We start from the raw sequence: 18,937 nt of genomic DNA, 5'->3' as shown, positions 1-18,937 counted from the left end.
CAGCTGCACGCCACGCCCCCAACCCAGTGCAAATACAAGCCACAAAACACAACTCCCGGGGCATGCAGTAGGGTTTCTGAGTGTGTAAACACTCAGCCCCCACACAATCCTAGTTCGGACCCAAGCCAGCACAAAGTGCCAGTCTGTCCAGGCCCTTAGTTTCTTTTCCCAACTTTTGCATTATACATTGTTTTAGTTTCATTCTGTTATATCCCAAACTATAAGCCATGTTGCATTATAAATTATATAAATAAAAATTACGAAGTCAAAAATATATATGAGAAAATTTACGTCCTTCATTGCATTGATTAATGCTACAATAATTGATACTGCAACATCTGCTGTATCTGACATTTTGACTTTTACAAGGGCAACCAGAGTAAATGGCACATTTATCATTTTACAAAAGCCCACTTGCTTGTTCAGTATTACCTTTTTTAAAATCTACTTTCAGAATATCCCAATCCTATTTCAATGTGTTTTTCATATATGATTACTCAGAAAGTTCAGGAACTTTGATACAGCAGCAGCCAGGTGCAGTAAACCAGCAAAATAAATCAGTGAAGTAACTGTGAAGTTTGTGTATCAATTTTCTTGACAGCAGTTGCATGTAAGAGCATCAGCCAGTGACCTGGTCTGATAAGATCTGCTAGAGAATTAAACTGAATATTGTGCCATGATACTCATATTGAAGAACTTAAATGTCATGTCTTAATAATATATGGATTCTCTGTGCCTGTCATATCTTGTGAGAAAAATAATGGATGTTGTATGATAATAATACTATATAGATTTTCATTTTAGCATCTAAAACTTGAACAAACCTGAGTCTTAATCCTCAATTCAGGACTTGTTCCTAGATGAACGTGCAAACCTGGCATATATTACTGAGAACTGTTGGGATGAGAAGAGGAGAAAGATAGCCTCTCTCAGCTTTGTCCACTTGGATTTTCTGCACAGCATCAAGCAAGACCAGTGGGGAGTAGAGTTGCAATGATCTCTTGAGATAATATCCCCCTGATCAGGCAGCCTATCACTCAGTCTGCAGGGTCTGAGTGTGTTCATTGAAAGATGAGTGGTCAGAACAGATTAGAATTCTCTTGGTGTACTGACCACTCTCCTTACTAGTATCCCTGAGCTAGCTGGGGTACTAGTAGTCTCAAAGGTGCTGCTGGCTTCCCCACAGCTTGAGTACTCAGAATCTATGCTGAGGATACCTTGCTGGGAGTTATTCAGGACTTCATGTCCACCCTAGCAACCACAGGTCTGTTCCAAATGGGTTTTGCCACCGCTCTTTGTTTCCTCTACAGGGTGGGATGATGGTTTTCTGGGAAAGAAGCTTCAAACTGTTCCATTGTCATGGACAGATCACTTCCTGGGGCCGATACATATGGGCAGGATACCATGGGTGCACACCCATATGCCATCTGTTGCAGCAGTTTCCAGGAAATTTTGCAAACAAACAGCCATTTTTTTCAGATTGTACTAAGGGTCTTTTAGGCTGAGATCAGACCAGAACCACCAGATCAATGTCTGGTCTTTCTTTAACCTGGGGCTATTGGCCTGAGTTGTCCATACAGATGACACCAAGATGGGGGAATATAGACCTTTGGGCTCATGCATTTAGGCCCTAGGCCAGGTTTAGATTTGCTGTCTCAGAGTCTCTGGAGTGAGAGACCATTAAGATGGTCTGCTCGAGGAGGCTTACGTATCCAGATGGATTCCTGATGGCTGCTAGCAATCCTGTCAAATATAAAGTCAAAGGCTTTCATGGCCGGTTTTTTCGAGCTATGTGGCTGTATTCTGGAAGTGTTTATTTCTGAAGTTTCGCCAGCTGGGTTTCCCAGCAGACAATGGATCACTAATTAAATAGCCATCCTGAGGCCTCACAATTCAACAACAGACCAATGCACAGATTAACATGTAAACCACTTCCTCTCAACGAAGGGTCACACAGTACATATATCCCACTCACTTCCATGCCACTATTCTCTGAAGATGCCAGCCACAGATGCTGGTGAGACATCAGGAAAAAAACTCTTCCAGAACACGGCCATATAGCACGCAAAACCCACAAAAAACTAATCCTGTTGAAGGCGGCACAGTGATTAAATGCTGCACTGCAGCCACTCACTCACAAACCATAAGGTCATGAATTCAATACCAGCCTGGGGCTCAAACTCGACTCAGGCTTGCATCCTTCTGAGGTCACCAGAATGAGCACCCAGACTGTTGGGGGCAATTAGCTTACACTTTGTAAACCACTTAGGGAGTGCTTAAGTGCACTAATAAGTGATATAGAAATGTACTTGCTATTGCTAAAGTCTAAGGAGATGGAAGCATAAAGGCAAGTGAAATAGAGAGTAGAGCAACAGCAGCAGAAAATTCAGAGTCCAACCAAAAATAGGCTAAAGTTTGGCTGAAGGCTTATGGTGGGGCAAGAAGGAAGGAAGGAAGGAAGGAAGGAAGGAAGGAAGGAAGGAAGGAAGGAAGGATTTTTTCTGGCTTATTGGATTTGCACTGAATGTTCAGCAAAGTTGGTCTGGGATCTGTTATAATCTGGCCCAACGTGAGCCACTCAGTAACTTGCTGCAAAGAATTTGTCCACAACTTTGCAGATAAAATTGCTTGGATTCACTCTGTTTTAGACACCAGATTTGATACAGGTCTGGTTGATGTCACCTAGCCCCTGCTCGCCCAGTGTTGATGGATACTTTTCAATTTGTGCAGCCCCAAAATGCAGACAGGATCCTTGGAGAGGCAAGAGCCACCATATGTGTACTAGACCCTTGCCCTTCCTAGCTTACTAAACAGCTCAAAGGAGGACTGGCTGGGTAGTTAAGTGATTAATGTTTCTTTACATGGCAGGGTCCCAACACACCTGAAGGAGGCTGTGGCGAGACCTTATTTGAAGGGGAACCCCCCCACACACACACACACTTTCCTTGATCCTATTATATTGATAATTCTTAGTCTCTCTCCAACATTCCATACCTCGGCAAAGTACTACAGCGTGTGGTGGCTTCTCAACTCCAAGGGTATCTGAATGAAGCAGATTATTCAGTCTGGTTTCAGACCTTGTTATAGAATGTAAGTTTGGTCATCTTGGTGGTATTGGTTCTGCTAGACCTCTGGGTAGCTTTCAATATTACCAACCATGGTATCCTTCTGATTTGCCTCTCTGGGTTGGCTAATGGAAGCATATACCTCCTTTGTTGCAACAGCTCCATTGACTGCTGGTCCATTTCTGGACAAAATTCAAAATGTTGGTTTTGATCTACAAAACCATGTATTTCTTGGGTCTAGGCTATTTGAAAGACCATGTTGCCTCTTTATGAGCCAATTACAGCCCTAAGATCATCTAGAGAGGCGTCTCTCTGTCCTACCAACTTCTCAGGATCATTTGGTGGGACCAAGAGAGCTTTCTTGGTAATTGTTCCCAGACTTTGCAACTCCCTCCCTAGAGAGGTCAGGATGGCCCTATCTTTGCTCTCCTTTTGTCAGCCAAGTAAAAATATCTTTATGCTGCCAGGCTTTTAAAAACTGATGGGGTGGGTGGGATTAATGTTGTGTAGTGCTATTTTTAAGGACTGCATATAATCTTTTAATGAATTTTAATGTTTCAAATGTTTGCTATTTTAACTTTCTAAACTGCTTAAGCAATTTTTATTTTCATATCTATTTTATATATGTGTGTGTGTATACTCTTATACTTTTATTAATGACTTTGTATACTTCTTAATTTATATTGTTTTAAATGTTATTAGCCACTTTGAGTCCCATTACTGAGAGAAAGGTGCGATATAAATGAAATGTACCTGATAGCTCTCAAAAGGGGTTCTTTTGCCACCTGCTCTGCCTCACTTATCAAGCGAGGGGCTGAGCACACCAGCCATAAAGGCCAGCCTGGGAGCAGAGTCAGGGCATGGCGTCCACATGACACATGCCCTAACTCCACTCCCAGGCTGGCGTGATGCCGTGTAATGCTCCACATGGTGCACAGCATCACAGCACTCCTCTGGTGCTGAATCCAAAGGAGCGCTGTAAAGCTGTAGCACCACGGCTATCGCCTCCTTTCCAGGACACAAAAAGGAGCCACTTTTTGTGGCTCCTTTTTGCATCTTGGAAAGGCGACATTGGGACCATGATGTGCGGTTGCCGCAGCCCCGATCCGGCATGACTGCAGGCCTCCCCATAGGGGCAGTCTGCACAGCATCTGAGTTCCTTTCACTATACCTAGTAAGACACATAGATTCACTGACATTATTGAATCAAGCATACTGCTAGATTGAGTGAAGACGGATCAAGCAGCAAGAAGAAAGTGAGAAAATACAATTTGCATTTCATTTGTCAAAGAAGAAGTAGATGCCCCAAATATACCTGGTTGGACACAGTAGCTCTACTTATGTGATCAAATAATATGGGAATAAAAAACAAACTTTCTTCCCCTTCTATAGTTACAGAACATCTAGTTTCAAAAATTAAATCTGAAGCTCACTTTGCAGACCCCAGGATTCTTTCTGTGGGCCTCAGAACCCCACATATTTTTTTTTCCTAAAGGCATGGGAGAACTGCACCAGAAACCTAGTTCTATAAAACCCTGTTTCAGTCAAAATCACTCTTAAAAATGATTTTGAACTATTTCATCAAGAAGGGCTGGTACAGTCTACAGTCAGTCCAGGACGGTGGAAAATAGCCCCTATGCCTTCTAAATTACCCAGCCCTGATTTAGTACATGAAATGAAACAGATCCATTGGAGAAAGATGAGTGTGTTTCGGAAGCTGAATGCTCACACTGATGCCACAGAAAATAAGATCTCCACATCATGGTTCGGAAAGATTAGCCCACAGCAATGGCCAAGACCTCTCCTGATCCCAAACTCAGTCATTACCCTAAACTTTACTGTACTTGTAAGCTTGAATGGACTATCAATCTCAGATAATCAAAGTCAAATCTTGGTTACAATTTTTTTCCTGCCCCTTTCAGCAACTGAAACCTTTCAGAATGTTTCAAAAAGTAGGAAGTCATTGTGTGGTCTATGCAGTGCTTGTAAAGTTACTTTTTACAGGAATGAATACAATGACATACCAAAACCATCCACAAGTGTGCAATGGCAGGATGGTGCTCTTAGGGCTCATTCACACTCTGGAAATAACCAGTGTGAAACCGGATTATTTCCGTGACATTCCCACAGTCCCCGAATGTATCCAGCGCCATTTGCGGGAGTGGGACACGGTAAAATCCACTTAGCACAGTGTGTTTGACACCGGGTCCTTAAGTGCATCTTTTTTAAGCGCCACAATGATCTGGATCTTCAGTTGTGTGAGTATGATACCGAATCAATCCGGATTGTGCTGCATCCATGCCTGGAAACGGAGGCACCTCCATTTTAAACTGATATGAATGGCAACAGGGTTAAAATGGCACGGAGAGGTTCAGGAACATGAAACATATAGTGGGAACATTGATCTGGTACTACATCACTGTGGAGATCCAGATCTGCTCAGGACAAAAAGTAAGTGTGAATGTCCCCTTAGCTGCATGCAATACTTACAGGGCCATTCCTTATAAGAGAATTTGTATGAAGTACTGTATATATTCATGTTTAGGTCTAGAAATTTTACTCAAAAAATTGACCAAAAAACCCTAAGCCAACACATCCACGGGTGAATGTAAGTATTGTACTTTAACTCTTATAAAAGAAAGGAACCATCTCCAGGTAAAAGCCAAGAGTGCAATCTGTCTTGGAAGCAGTGATCCCCTTCTATTCTCTCATCCATCAAGCCTTTAGTGTGAGCATAAACAGTTTTGCCAACTGGAATTTTGTAAGTTCTTTTGGCATCGTTTTCCTTTGTTTCATCCTTTCGATTCTTTGTTTGCTCCTACGTTTTACCCATGACTTATCAACGAGATCATATCAAAAACCATAATTGGGCCCAAAAACCTGCCCTCAACATATACGTGAGATTGACTTATAGTTGAGTATATACAGTACAGTACTCCCCGTGCAACTAGAGTCCTGCCTCTACAATCCCTGCTTGCTATAATCATATGCATCCTCATTTATATGCAAATCCTTCTGTATTCAATGGCACTTGTGCACGTGTATATGTGCTTTCTAGTCACCTGTCGACTTATGATGACCCCATGAATTTCATAGTGCTTTCTTAGGCAAGGAACACTCAATGGTGGTTTTCCTTTCTCTGAAATATAGCCTACAGCACCTTGCATTCGTTGGCGGTCTCCCCTCTTCTGGGCTGACCCTGCTCAGGTTCGAAGATCAGAGCAGCTCTCGGAATAGTGAGCTTGCTTTCTAATAAATTATTCATTACTGTAACTTTAAACAGGAACTGCTAAATCCAGATTTGGTCAAAAGCGATTCAATAAGAAAGCAATGAGACTAGGCATGAATAAACCTGGATCTGACTCCACTTTCCTTCAATCACGTTCAAGGAGTAGATTTCCCCCCCTCTTTAGCCTCCAACTGGTTTGAATGTTGGACTACGACTCTGGAGACCACAGTTCAAGTTCTGGCTTGGCCATGAAACTCACTGGGGCCTTGTTCCTGCTAACGGAGAATTCGGTGCCTGATCCCAATTGCTCAATAGACGCAAAAATAATTCCTGGTTCCCACTATGTTTGCACCAATTCTACCAATTCAGATCAGGCACCTTGGCCTCTCCAAGCCCCGACTGTCCCCAGCCCAGCCTCCTTACCAACTTCTTCTGGTCTCCTTCGGCCTCTAACCGGCTTCCCCGTGGCTTCCTTCTGTTCCCTGTGGCAGGGGAAGCTTGCAGAGAAGCCTCCCCGGCTTCTCTGTGACCTCTTTTGCACCTTTCCCCTGACCTTCTTCCATTCCCCACACCTGGGGAAGGTGGGAAGGAGGTTGCAAGAAGGCCAAAGAGAAGCCAGTGGCCCAGGTACAGAAAGGAAGGGAGGCTGGTGACGGGGAGATGGCCAGGGCCATTGCAGGTGTCCCCCCCCCCCCCCGCCAACACTGGCAGCGGAATCAAATCCGCCCTGCCTAGTTCCCACTTGGGCCGGGGCAGATTTGAATCCGCCTGTGGTTCCCACTGGGATGAATCAATTTATTTCAGAATAAATTGATTCATCCCAAAAATACCACCCCTTTTTGACATGGGTTAAATGGGCAAAAACCATGCCCCCCCCCTTTCCGAATCACTGAAGCGATTCGAATCAGGTGGGAACCATGGTGGTCTAAACTGGATCATTTCAAATCATGATCTGGTTTAAACCATAGTGGGAACAACCCCTGGGTAACCTTGGGCAAGCCACACACTCTCAGCCTCACAGGATGGCAGTGGCAAACCACCCCTGAACAAATCTTACCACGAAACCCCCATGATGGAGTCCCCTTAGGGCAGGGTGACCAGATGTCCTCCTTATCCAGGACATGTCCTACCTTTCAACCTTCTATCCAGGAAGAATTCCAACATGTCCTCCATTATGAGCAAGACTAAGAAGCCCATTGAATGGCACTTAATTTGCTATTTCCCTTCAAGAAATTCATCTGCTTGGCATCCTGTCCGCACTGGAAATGTGGAGATAAGATGGATCCTTCTGAAGTTCTTTTTCCCTAGAAGCAGCAGCAGACAAGACTCGCACCCAGAGCTCGGGGCATGTTTGTTTCTCAGAGGGGAAAAGGACAGCAAACGTGGTGAGCAATGAGCTGCTTCAGACCTTAATGCAAATACTGAAAGGACCCCCCCGCCTTTCATTTCAGCACAATGGGCGGATGAAAGGAATAACTGAAAAGATGATTGCCTCAAGGCTTTGTTGCTAGTAAAGCACTTGTCTTGCTCAGAGTTCTATAAGTATCTTGCAAGCCAACAAAGCATTTTAAAGATAAGTTCATCAGAAAAATACAGGTGAGTACATAATAGAGTACATGTAATACAGCTGTAAACATTTCATGAACTGAATTTATAACAGCGTTTTTAGCTTCTATTTGGTAATGTCCTACATCCTTCTTAAATGTCCTCCATTTTGTGGTGTCTTGCCCTCCTTTGCTGTTAGCACATCTGTTTCCCTGCCTCATGGTCACCATAAGTTGGAAACGACTTGAAGGCACATAACAGCAGCCAAGTTTATAGACTGAAATAACATCTCAGGAAAAGGGACCAGCTTGGGATAACCCTCATGAAGCAGGAGATCTTGCTTTGGGTGGAATCGCAAAGGAGGACAGGGCACTGCAAAATGTAGGAGATTCAAGGAAAAAATGTAGGACATTGTGACATAAAACCATTAACATAAATATAAATTCATGCCTCTAAGTCATGCTCAACATGGAGGACATTTTGGAATTCGTCCTGAATAGAAGGCTGAAATGTAGGACATCTGCATCAGGGCAGGTCCTGGAAAAGGAGGACATCTGGTCACCCTGGTTTTGAGATGTCTGCATCTACATTCAACTCTCCCCACATTAACACCCCCCTCAAAAAACAACAACCCAAATCTCCCATGGTTTTCTATTATTATTATTATTATTTTTTATTTATATACCACTATTCCAAAGATCATAGCGGTGAACAGCAAGTAAGCTAATTAGCAAGTAAGCTAATTTGCCCCCAACAGTCTGGGTACTCATTTTAGCTCCCTCCTTGGAAGGATGCAAGCCTGAGTCGAGCTTGGGCCCTTTTGCTGGTCTTGAACTCGCAACCTTCTGGTTTTGAGTGAATGGCTGCAGTACAGGCATTTAACCACTGCGCCACCAGTTATTGTTATTGTTATTGTGCTTTATTTATGTAGCACTGTAGATTCACATTAGCGGCAACATCTGTAGAAGCTGGGTTCCTAGCCTTTCAAGTCTTTCACCACAATGTCTCACAGGACTACATTTCCCAGAATTCCATAGCATAGAGCCATGGCAGTTTCATTTCGGTGTCAAACTGGACTATTTCTGTGGCGTAGACCCAGGTTGGCACCGCTTGAAGTGCCATGGCTCCGTGGATTCTGGGAACTGTAGTTCTGTGTGAGACATTTTAGCCTTCTCTGTCAGAGAGCTCTGGCGCCGCAACGGACTACAATTCCCAGAATTCCATCGCGTGGAGCCACGGCCGTTAAAAGTGGCCTCAAACCGGGCTATTCTTCCAGTGCTGAGGCACTGCAGAAGTAACAACCCAGTTCGAGACCGCTTTAAACTGCCCTGGCTGAGTGGAATCCTGGGAACTGTAGTTCGTTGTGGCACCAGAGCTCTCTCTCTCTCTGACAGAGAAGGCTAAGTGTCTCACAAGAGTACAGTTTAACTGCTTTTAACTCTTTTTTTTTTCCTGGCTCAAGGCTATGGGATTCTGGGAGTTGGAATTTGTTGTGGGTCCAGAGCGGAGCTCCACAACAAACTCCAACTCCCAGAATTCCATAGCCTTGAGCCAGGAAAAAAAGAGAGTTAAAAGCAGGGCCCAAACCGGGTTATTTCTCCAGTGTGGACGCAGCTTCCCAAAACAAAATGTCCCCGGCTACTCACCCCGGGATCCGAGGGCAAGGAGGAGAAGGAAGGCGAAGGGCGCCGAGAGCCGGCGAAGGCGCTTCTCCCCGCCTTCCTCCTCCTCCTCCTCCTGGCGAGGCATTTTTCCTCCTGGCAGCAAACTCTTCTTCTCTTGTGAGGGGAAGAAGACGGAGAAAGGGACGGGAAGGCTCTCCTCCTCAGCGAGTCCAACCGCCCTCAGCCAGGATGGTCTCCTCCTCCTCCTCCTCCTCTTTCTCCGCCTCAGTCACAGCAGGAGGAGGAGGCATAGGAAGGGGCGGCGTCGCCATCTAGCGGAGGCTTCAGTGGCTTCCCAGCAGGGCAAGCGCCTCGACCACCAGGACGACGGGCCCTTCTTCTGTCAGGCAGCCTCCCCTTCTTCTTCTTGTGGAGGGAGGCCATGCTGTAGCATTTTTGAGACTCATTGGAAGAAAGGATTCAAAGACATAGCCCTGTTAGTCGCTAGAATCAGGACATAGAGAGGTCTTGCAGCACCTTTGGGACTAACTGGAAAGAAGAAGTTGGCAGCAGGAGCATTCCTAGGCTTAAGTCTACTTCCTCAGATGCATTTGGTGGGGTGGAAAGCTAGGGACAGACATATGTGTGTACAAAATACTTTGTGTATGGAAATGAAGTAGCACCTGAAGCATCCAAATGCATCTGAGGAAGTAGATTTGTAGCACCTCTGAGTCTCATAACTCCAATTGTTATTGTGTGCCTTCAAATAGTTTCCAACTTATGGTGACCCTAAGACCGGAGGCTGAGAGTATGTGACTTGTCCAAAGTCACCCGGTAGGTTTCATGGCTGAGTTGGGATTCGAACCCTGATCACCAAAGTCATAGTCCAACACTCACACCACTACTGGCTCTCCAATTATTAGCATCGGGGGGGGGGGGGGAGTTCTTTTCTCTCATTGACACATCCATCAGTGTTCAGTGAAGCGAGGGAATTGAGGGATTTCTCCCCCAAGTGTAGGGTAACTCCACCCTTGCAGTCTTCTTTTCTCCCGGTTTTTTAAAACCAGTCTTCTCAAAATCTACCCACAGATTTTGTGCATCCTCAGAAAAGTGCATCCTCAGTACTGTTTAACAGCTAAGCTACAAGTAATTTAGGTTTGACATTGTTTGCAAGACAACAAAAGTCTGCCATTATTCCACCTGTACACCTCTCTGCCTTGCACTCCAAAGCAAATCTGTAATAGTCTTGAAGGCGGGCCTTTCTTCTGCAGCTGTTCCTCCTATACATCAGCTTTGGCCCCAAACAACATTTTACAGCATCTTACTTTAATTCTGAGGAACTATTAATTCAAGAAATAAATGACGCTTTCTGTACATAGTTAAAAGGCAGGTTTGCCATTGCTTACCCCTGTGGCTGAAAGAACATGACCTGCCCAAGGTTGCGCAATGGGTTTTCATGGCTGAGCCAGGATTCAAACCCTGGTCTCCTGGTCACTCAAACAACTACACCACACTTTCGCTTCCTTACCTACCCAATATATCCAAATAACAAGATGCTCAAACTACTACTCCATACTGGCTCTCGTGGCACTTCCTTTGTTGCTATTGTTGTTGTGTGTGTTCAAGTCTTTTCCAACTTACAGCAACCCTAAAGTGGGGTTTTCTTGACAAGATTTGTTCAGCGGTTCCCCTGAGGCTGAAAATGTGACTTGCTCATGGTCACCCAGTGCATTTCGTGGCCAAGCCAGGATTCAAACCCTGGTCTCCAGAGTTGTAACCCAACATTCAAACCACTACACTATGCTGGCACTTCCTTACCTACCCAATATATCCAGATAACAAGATTATTACCTGAGGACCCTTTCTGAGATATCCTCACAGAGTAAAGTGCTTTGAGTGGCTATGAAAAGAAAGGACCTTTTCAGTAATGGCCTCTCAACTGTGGACTATTCATTCATATTAAGAGGCCATCTTGTGTTTTTTATCTCTCAGGTAGCAAAAGAATGATGGGCTTGTATGCAGCTCCACAACTACACATCCACCAATATTAGAAGCAGTGAGACAACTCTTGGAAAACCAACCTTTCCTAGACTCCAGCATGGAAGCTGGTAAATTCTGATTAATTTCCAAATTGAGCCAAGGAGAATTTGCCCATCACTAGTAATTAGTTTAATTTCATCATATGACAGAAGTCTCTAATCATGTAATGCTCACATCTGAATGATGGGTGGCTCTTCCCAAGGACATTCTTGCTGCAAGAGAAGTTTACTTTTAGATCACCTTCACTGTTTCTATCACACAATATATATTTTTCCGCACAGCTTGCCTTGCTATGAAGCTAGCAGGATGGTTTGTTTGTTTGTTTGTTTGTTAAATAGTGAAAGTGAGTCATTTTCTGACTGTTCCTTCAGGTGGGAACATAAACAAAAACATTTGGGAGGAAAACCAAAGAAATTTATCACACAGGACTGCTCTAACGCAACGGAACGAGTGAGGGATGAGTGGGGGGGCGCATTTTACCGCACAGACAAGTCCCTCACTCGTTCCGTTCCGTTCTCCATCCGTTCCAGAGGGGGGTGATTTTTGAGAACTGTTCAAAACAGTTCTCAAAAATCACCTCCTCTGGGGACAGATTGGGAGCAGAAGAGAGAAGAACAGAATGAGTGAGGGACTTGTGGATATGGTAAAATGCGTCCCCCACTTGTTCCATTCCCTGCCAGGCTCCTTTTGGACTATTCTCCATCTGTGCTGGAGCCCTGTGCGATAAAGTTCATTGAGTGCCTGAATTTTTGAAACTGTCAAATGACCATGCCTTCTTTCTTTCTATGGAGAAAGGATTCAGCCTTGCTTGTATTTACGCAATGTTCACAGGAAGTATGAAGCAGGGCTGGGGGAAAGCGGAGAGAGAGAAGAGAAAAGTTATATGAGTGTTTCATTTAGTAAAACAAAGGAACACTGAGTAATAATTTATAAAAAAGAAAACTAAGGACCTGTGCAGACCAGCCATTAAGGCTGGCCTGGGGCGGAGTCAGGGTGTGGCGTCCATATGACGCATGCCCCAACTCTGCCCCCATGGAACTGAGTTTACACGACACATTGCCAAAGGAGCACCTTAGAGCTGTGGTACTGCGGCTATCGCACCCATTCCAGGATGCAAAAAGGAGCTTTTTTTGCAGCTCCTTTTTACATGTGGCTGCCACAGCCCCAATCCACCCCTTTTGGAGGTGGCTTCAGGCCACCCCTTAGGTGCAGTCTGCACAGCCCTAAAGTTTTAAGGAGTTCACCGACTGGAACAGTGTTGCACATCTTTACAAGTATGTTTCTCATTGTTCTTACGCTACCCGCACATCTACATGGGACATCTAAATGTCATAATAGGAGTTAATTGCGTAACCCACAATATTAGAGGTACTTTCAGTTGCTCATCCTCTAATGTGACATAAGTCATCCTCTGTTATTATTACTATTATTATGTTTATTTATATAGCACCATTGGCTTTACATAATGCTTTACAAAGGAGTTAAAACAATCCAAAAATAAAAACAAAGCCTGCCTACAACAGTGACCTTCAGAACTCTGTGTTGGACAAACAGGTCAGTCTCTGAGTGCCCCTCATATTTTATATCAAGTTAATACTGTATTAAAACAGGAAGCTGGGGGGGGGGGTGACCTAGAAATAACCCCGCTGTGGACGCATGACCTCTTCATACTTGGAAAACCTGGTTTGTGCTAGAATGGGAATTAAAGGGCACCCTCCCGGATGGGGTTTCCTAAGTCCCCAGCATCAGTCCTGTCCCTCTAGAAAGAGGCGATGGGATCATGGCCAAAGAAGGTGATTGTTTGTGACTACCTGAGGCAAGGACGTTCTGGCTAGGAATAGTAATCCCTTTGTTCAGCGCATTCACAACAATCATTTGACTATCTGATTCTATCTATCTTTTCTTTTTCCCCTGGGAAACTGTTTAGCAAAGCTTCTAATCCTTTCAAGCCTTGGTTTCTGCCCGCAAGACACAATTTGGGATTTATATACAGGTAGTAAAGCAACCATTTTCCAGTTGAGTTTATAAGCAGAAAGGCACTCTGTCGGTTTCTTTTCTGTTCCTGACTCCCACTGATCAGAATCAAGATTCACATTGATAATGTATCTCCATTAGCAAGGCCTTTAAACCTATTCTATTTCTCCCACCATTGTTTGCCTAGCTCTTGTGTGTGTCCGTGAGTGTATGTGCACTTTCTGTGTGTTGATTAATAAAACACAAAAGCCTATTTGAATTTGCCTCTGGAGTTCTGTGAGATTCAGACCCGGTATACATTTGGGTTGGTATCCTGGGCTGCCTGTTATCTCAACTGCACTATAACTATAACTAAGTACCAAATTCCCCTAAAATATATTCTAGGTTTAATGAATGGAAATTGAGACACATGCTTAATTTTAACTGGTTTATTTCGCATGAATTCCACATTATTTTGGCAGGAAAACCCCCCAGTGTTCTTTCCATTCAGCCGAATTTGGGCTGCATTCCCATGATCCTTCTGCTTCTTTGGACGCCATCCGTTGCTAGAGTGGTCTTGTATGTAACTGTACACACAGTTGGATATAGAGAGACTGCTGACACAGCCCGGTCAACTTCTTGCTGGGCTTCCACACCACGTCTTCGGGTTGGGAACTGCCGTGGCCGAACATTTGGAGGCTGTGTTGCAATGTTCACTTGCTGAACACCAAGGCCACCTGGAACATTAAGTTGGGTGTTCCCTGGGTTCTGAGCGGATAGGGGCTGTGCGCCTCCATGTCCATTCCAACGTCTACTCACATACACAAATAATACAGTGATGTAGAGGCAGGTTACTACCCATAAACCGACAATCAGCTTGTAAAGATGAGTACAAGATGATGAACACTGGGTATCATTCGTTGCATTTGGAGCCAAATCCGCAGTCACATAGTCTTCCATTCTAAGTCATATTGTAGAGGAATGGTGGGAGAAGTTGCTCTCTCCTCCGCTGTGCTGCCTTCTCTCCCCGTCTTGCCTTCATCCTCATTTTACTTCAATTGCAGATATTAGAGGATGGTAGCAGCTGGAAACAGGTAAATGCATGCCAGGTACATTAGGTATACCAAAGTAGTACATAACACATGAAAGTTTTTTTAAAGACATTTTAAAAATTTATTCTGCCATATGTTCCTGTCATTTTCAAGTAGTCATGAGGCTGGGGGGTCTGTCAGCTGGCAGTTTGCCATATAGGGCATTGCCCTTGTATGTTTAAAAAATCTTTCCCACTACCTGATAGATGAGGATGGAAAAGGAGACAGAAACACCCATAGTGCCAGTGGAAAGGATAATAGAGCATGAGAAGTAAAATAGGAATGGCAGCAGAGCACAAGAGAGCACCCACCTGGCATACAGGCAGGACAGCATCTTGCATCTGGTAGAACCTCTCTATAAGAACATGGGATAGGATGATGAACAATAAATGGAGAATCATATACGTAAGATTACAACATATCTGCAATTCTATATAACCCACTTAATGGTTAAAAAAAAAGGGGGGGGGTCAAGATTTAAGCTTCCTGGCAGCCATAGTCCCCTAGCAGCCATGTAGGGGTTATTCAGATGGTGAAAATAATTCAGGATATATCCAGGTTGAATTGCTGTTGTTCACATGCATCCTAAATGTATCTGATTAAGTGTTTTGGGGGGCTGCCAAAAAACTATGTTAACCCAGGATAATCAATAACAGTTTTTCCCCGAGTATTTTTTTTAAAGTTTTGCATCATCAGCAGTGTGAATAACCAATGCAAATAGACCCAGGATTAAACTCTGCATGCCTTGAATGCATATTGAATAGATTTGCATCATTGACTCCATTTTTATTCAAGTGCTGGCACATGTGAGCAACTGAACTCCCAGAAATGCGGAGAGATGCGGTTCCATGGTGTGAATAACAACCCCAGAATGCGTGAATGAGGTTATTTGCATAGTTCCACTAAAACACAACATCTGAACAATCCCCTAGACATCATGAACACTTATTTTAGATAATCCCAGCTATCTGCAATGGTTGTTCCATGGCACAGCAAGGGCATTCAGTACTTGCTCAATGTCACTTACCACTGCATCTTAAGCAGGGTCAAACAGTTTACCTCCAAGGTAGAATTGCTGAATTAACAAGTTTTTATTCTCTAAAAATCTCAGGAAACAGGGACAAACCTTTTGTGCCAGGACTGCTTTAAAAAGTAAAGAATTACAATGTTTTTTGTATGGTTAGAGCTCCCCCTAGTAATTTCTTTATGATAAGGGAGGATTTTTTGTGCGATTTTGTTGCTGTATGTACTACTATTGAAGAATCTTAATTATAACACAAAAATTAAGCTATAAGAATCAGGAAATAAAGTTGTAAAAGAAAACTCATAAGTATTTTTTTTTTGCAGTTCTTGCCATACTTAGTAATTAGGATCTTAAATCTGAATAATTATTGATTCTTGCTTATTGAGAAGATAATATTCAGAAATAATTTTCTCTCCTGTTTTTCCTTCTGTTATTAATTCCACAATCCCTGCTTTTAAAATTAAAAAATACAACTATGTTATAAAAGGATGTAAGTGACCCAGATATTGTTGTTGTAATTACAAAGAAAAATGTGCAATTTTGCAAAATTAAAAAAACCAACTCATTTCCATTATAGCCTTTTGAGTGGAGTTAAAAACATTTTACCTGAAAGCAGAACCTGCTAAAATCAATAGGACTAATTGTCAAGTGAGTGTGAAATAGCAAAAACAAAACAAAACTGAGTAAGTTATTATTTCAGGTTTCAGTCTTAAAATGTAACACAAGGTGTATCTGCACTGTAGAAACAGTGTAGTTTGACACCACTTTAATGCTGTAATTCCATCCTATGGGCTCCTGGGATTTGTAATTTTACAAGGTTTTTAGCCTTCTCTGCCATAGAGCGCTGTTGCCTCACAAAACTACAAATCCCAGGATTCTACAGGATGGAGCCATGCCAGTTAAAGTTGTGTCAAACTGCATTATTTCTACAGTGTAGATGCTTCTACAAAGTCAAATGCATTGAAAAAGTACATGCACGAAGATCAGAAGTATGCATTGAGACTGTGATTAAAAAGCTACCTGGTCCCAAGGAGATTTAAATTCCTTGTAAATTATGGCATTTGATCAGTGGCCCTGGATCATTCACCAGCTCTCAACCTACACCATAGGATTCTTGGGAAGAGAAAATGGGATAAATCCAGATACACCATTAAAATCTCTTAAAGGTAAGGAGGCTTGACTACCTTGAATATTTCATTGACATGCACAATCTCTCCACAAATGCAGGATGCAATTATCTCACATCAACACTGTGTCCTTAGTAAGAATCTAATTCTTTGCTAATTTTGCTCTCAAAGGAAGGAGCAAATAATTTTAACCATTTTCTTCTGCGAAAAAGACTATTTTCAATTCAGGACACAAAATCTGCATTTTACAAAAATGCACATAAGACATCATTTTCTGTGCACACATTTTACAAAAGTGCACCTCTTTTTGCCAATTTTTAGCCATTCCACCCACCCCAACTTTATGTGTGTGTGTGTATGAATTTTACATATATTCAGCCATCCCCCCATACACACACACACACACACACACACACACACACAATTGGGGAGGGGAGAATGGCTGAAAATTGGCAAAAAGAGGAAGAGGAATACTTTTAAACACATATTTTTTTAGAAAAGGGGGGGGGGGGGGGGGTTGGCTGAAAACTGACCAAAAGGAGGAAGAGGAAGACTTTTAAGCACGTAATTTTGTTGTTGTTGTTGTTATTGTGTGCCTCCAAGTGACTTTTGATTTGTGGCGACCCTAAGGCAACCTTATCATGGGGTTTTCTTAGCATGTTTCTTCAGAGGTGTCTTGTCATTGCCATCTTGAGGCTGAGAGAGTGTGGGGTGCCCAAGTTCACCCGGTAGGTTTTTATGCTCGAGTGGGAAATCACATTGACTATCAAGTAATTATTATTATTATTACTATTATTATTACTTACCTGCCTCTCCTCATGGCTCAAGGCAGGTTACAACATAGTTAAAACACAATCATTACATAAAATACTGTACACATATTAAGCTGCATCTCTACGCAATCTTTATATTACAATATGGAGGGTAATAAAACGTAGGGCAATAATATAAAATTCATGTTTAAAATTTAAAAAGTACTGTATAATTTGGTTTGAGCATTAGACTATGACTCTGGAGACCAGGATTCATTTCCCTGCTCAGCCATGGAAACCCACTTGGGCAAGTCACACTCTCTCAGCCTCAGAGGATGGTAACAGCAAACCCCTCTGAAGAAACTTGCCAAGAAAACCCTACTATAGGTTCACCTTAGGGTAGACACAAATCTAAAGTGATTTGGAGGCCCATAGCAACAACAATAATAAGGGGGCCGTACAGACAGGCCAAAATAAAGGTGCTTTGGGTCACTTTGGAGGTATGCTGTTTAAATGATGCATGCATCCTAAGAGGCCAGAAGCCTCACCAAAGCCGCGCTCCAGTCCTAAGGACTGGAGGGGCAGCTTTGGCGCAGCTTCTGGCCTCTTAAAATGCATGTGTCATTTGAACAGCTTACCTCCAAAGTGACCTGAAGCATCTTTATTTTGGCCTGTCTGTACTGGCCTAAAATTATGCGCTTAAAAGTCTTCCTTTTCCCTCTTTTTGGTCAATTCTCAGTCCCATATATTGTTAGGGTCACAATAGGGTTCAGTCCTAGACACACTGAAGAAATAATCCAGTTTGAGACTGCTTCACCTGCCCTGGCTCAATGCTTGGGAATCTGAGAACTGTAGTTTTGTGAGGCATTGATCCTTCTCTGTCAGAGACAGGTCTAGTGCCGCGACGAACTGCAATTCCCAGAATCCCCTAGCACTGAGCCAGGGCCATTGAAATGGTCTCAGACTGGATTATTTCTACAGTGTGTTTTGGAACCTGGTGTTTTCCGACTTACGGCGACGCTACCCTACTGAGACCCTGTTAAATATTTATTTATATACGGTATTTATACCCCACTCTTCAGCCCTAAAGGCTCTCAGAGCAGCTTACAGATAGTTATTCAGATGGAGCATGTGGGTGTGGGTGGGTGTGTATATATATATATATATATACACACACACACATATATATATGTAATATAAAAATGATACAATATAAAAATATAACAATAGATATTAATATAAATATATAGATAGATATAAACATAACTCTGATTCTATGGTTCTATGAGATTGTATAAATAAATATATAATTATACATATATAAATATATAGACACAAAAATATAAATATATAAATCTAAATAAATCTAAATATAAAAATATATAAATCTAAATAGAGATATCAAAATATAAATATATAAATATAAATGTACATATATAAAAGTAAATAAATATATAAATAATATATATATAAATATGAATATAGATAGAAAATATAAATATAAATA

The 18,937-nt window shown here is 42.6% G+C and overlaps 1 protein-coding gene across 1 annotated transcript in view; it reads right to left on the bottom strand.

Moving 5' to 3' along the window:
- Positions 1–9,697, bottom strand: part of B3GLCT (beta 3-glucosyltransferase) — a 117,153-nt gene extending 107,456 nt beyond the window's left edge. Inside the window, exon 1 of the mRNA XM_042456650.1 lies at positions 9,486–9,697. Within this exon, the coding sequence (XP_042312584.1) occupies positions 9,486–9,588 (103 nt within the window). The 5' untranslated portion in view covers positions 9,589–9,697. The remainder of the gene's footprint in view (positions 1–9,485) is intronic.
- Positions 9,698–18,937: the final 9,240 nt, after the last annotated feature.

Source organism: Sceloporus undulatus, chromosome 3, assembly GCF_019175285.1.
Source record: "Sceloporus undulatus isolate JIND9_A2432 ecotype Alabama chromosome 3, SceUnd_v1.1, whole genome shotgun sequence".
Lineage (NCBI taxonomy): Eukaryota > Metazoa > Chordata > Lepidosauria > Squamata > Phrynosomatidae > Sceloporus > Sceloporus undulatus.
Note: the sequence above shows the minus strand (reverse complement) of the source record. Positions and strands in the feature narration are given on the sequence as shown.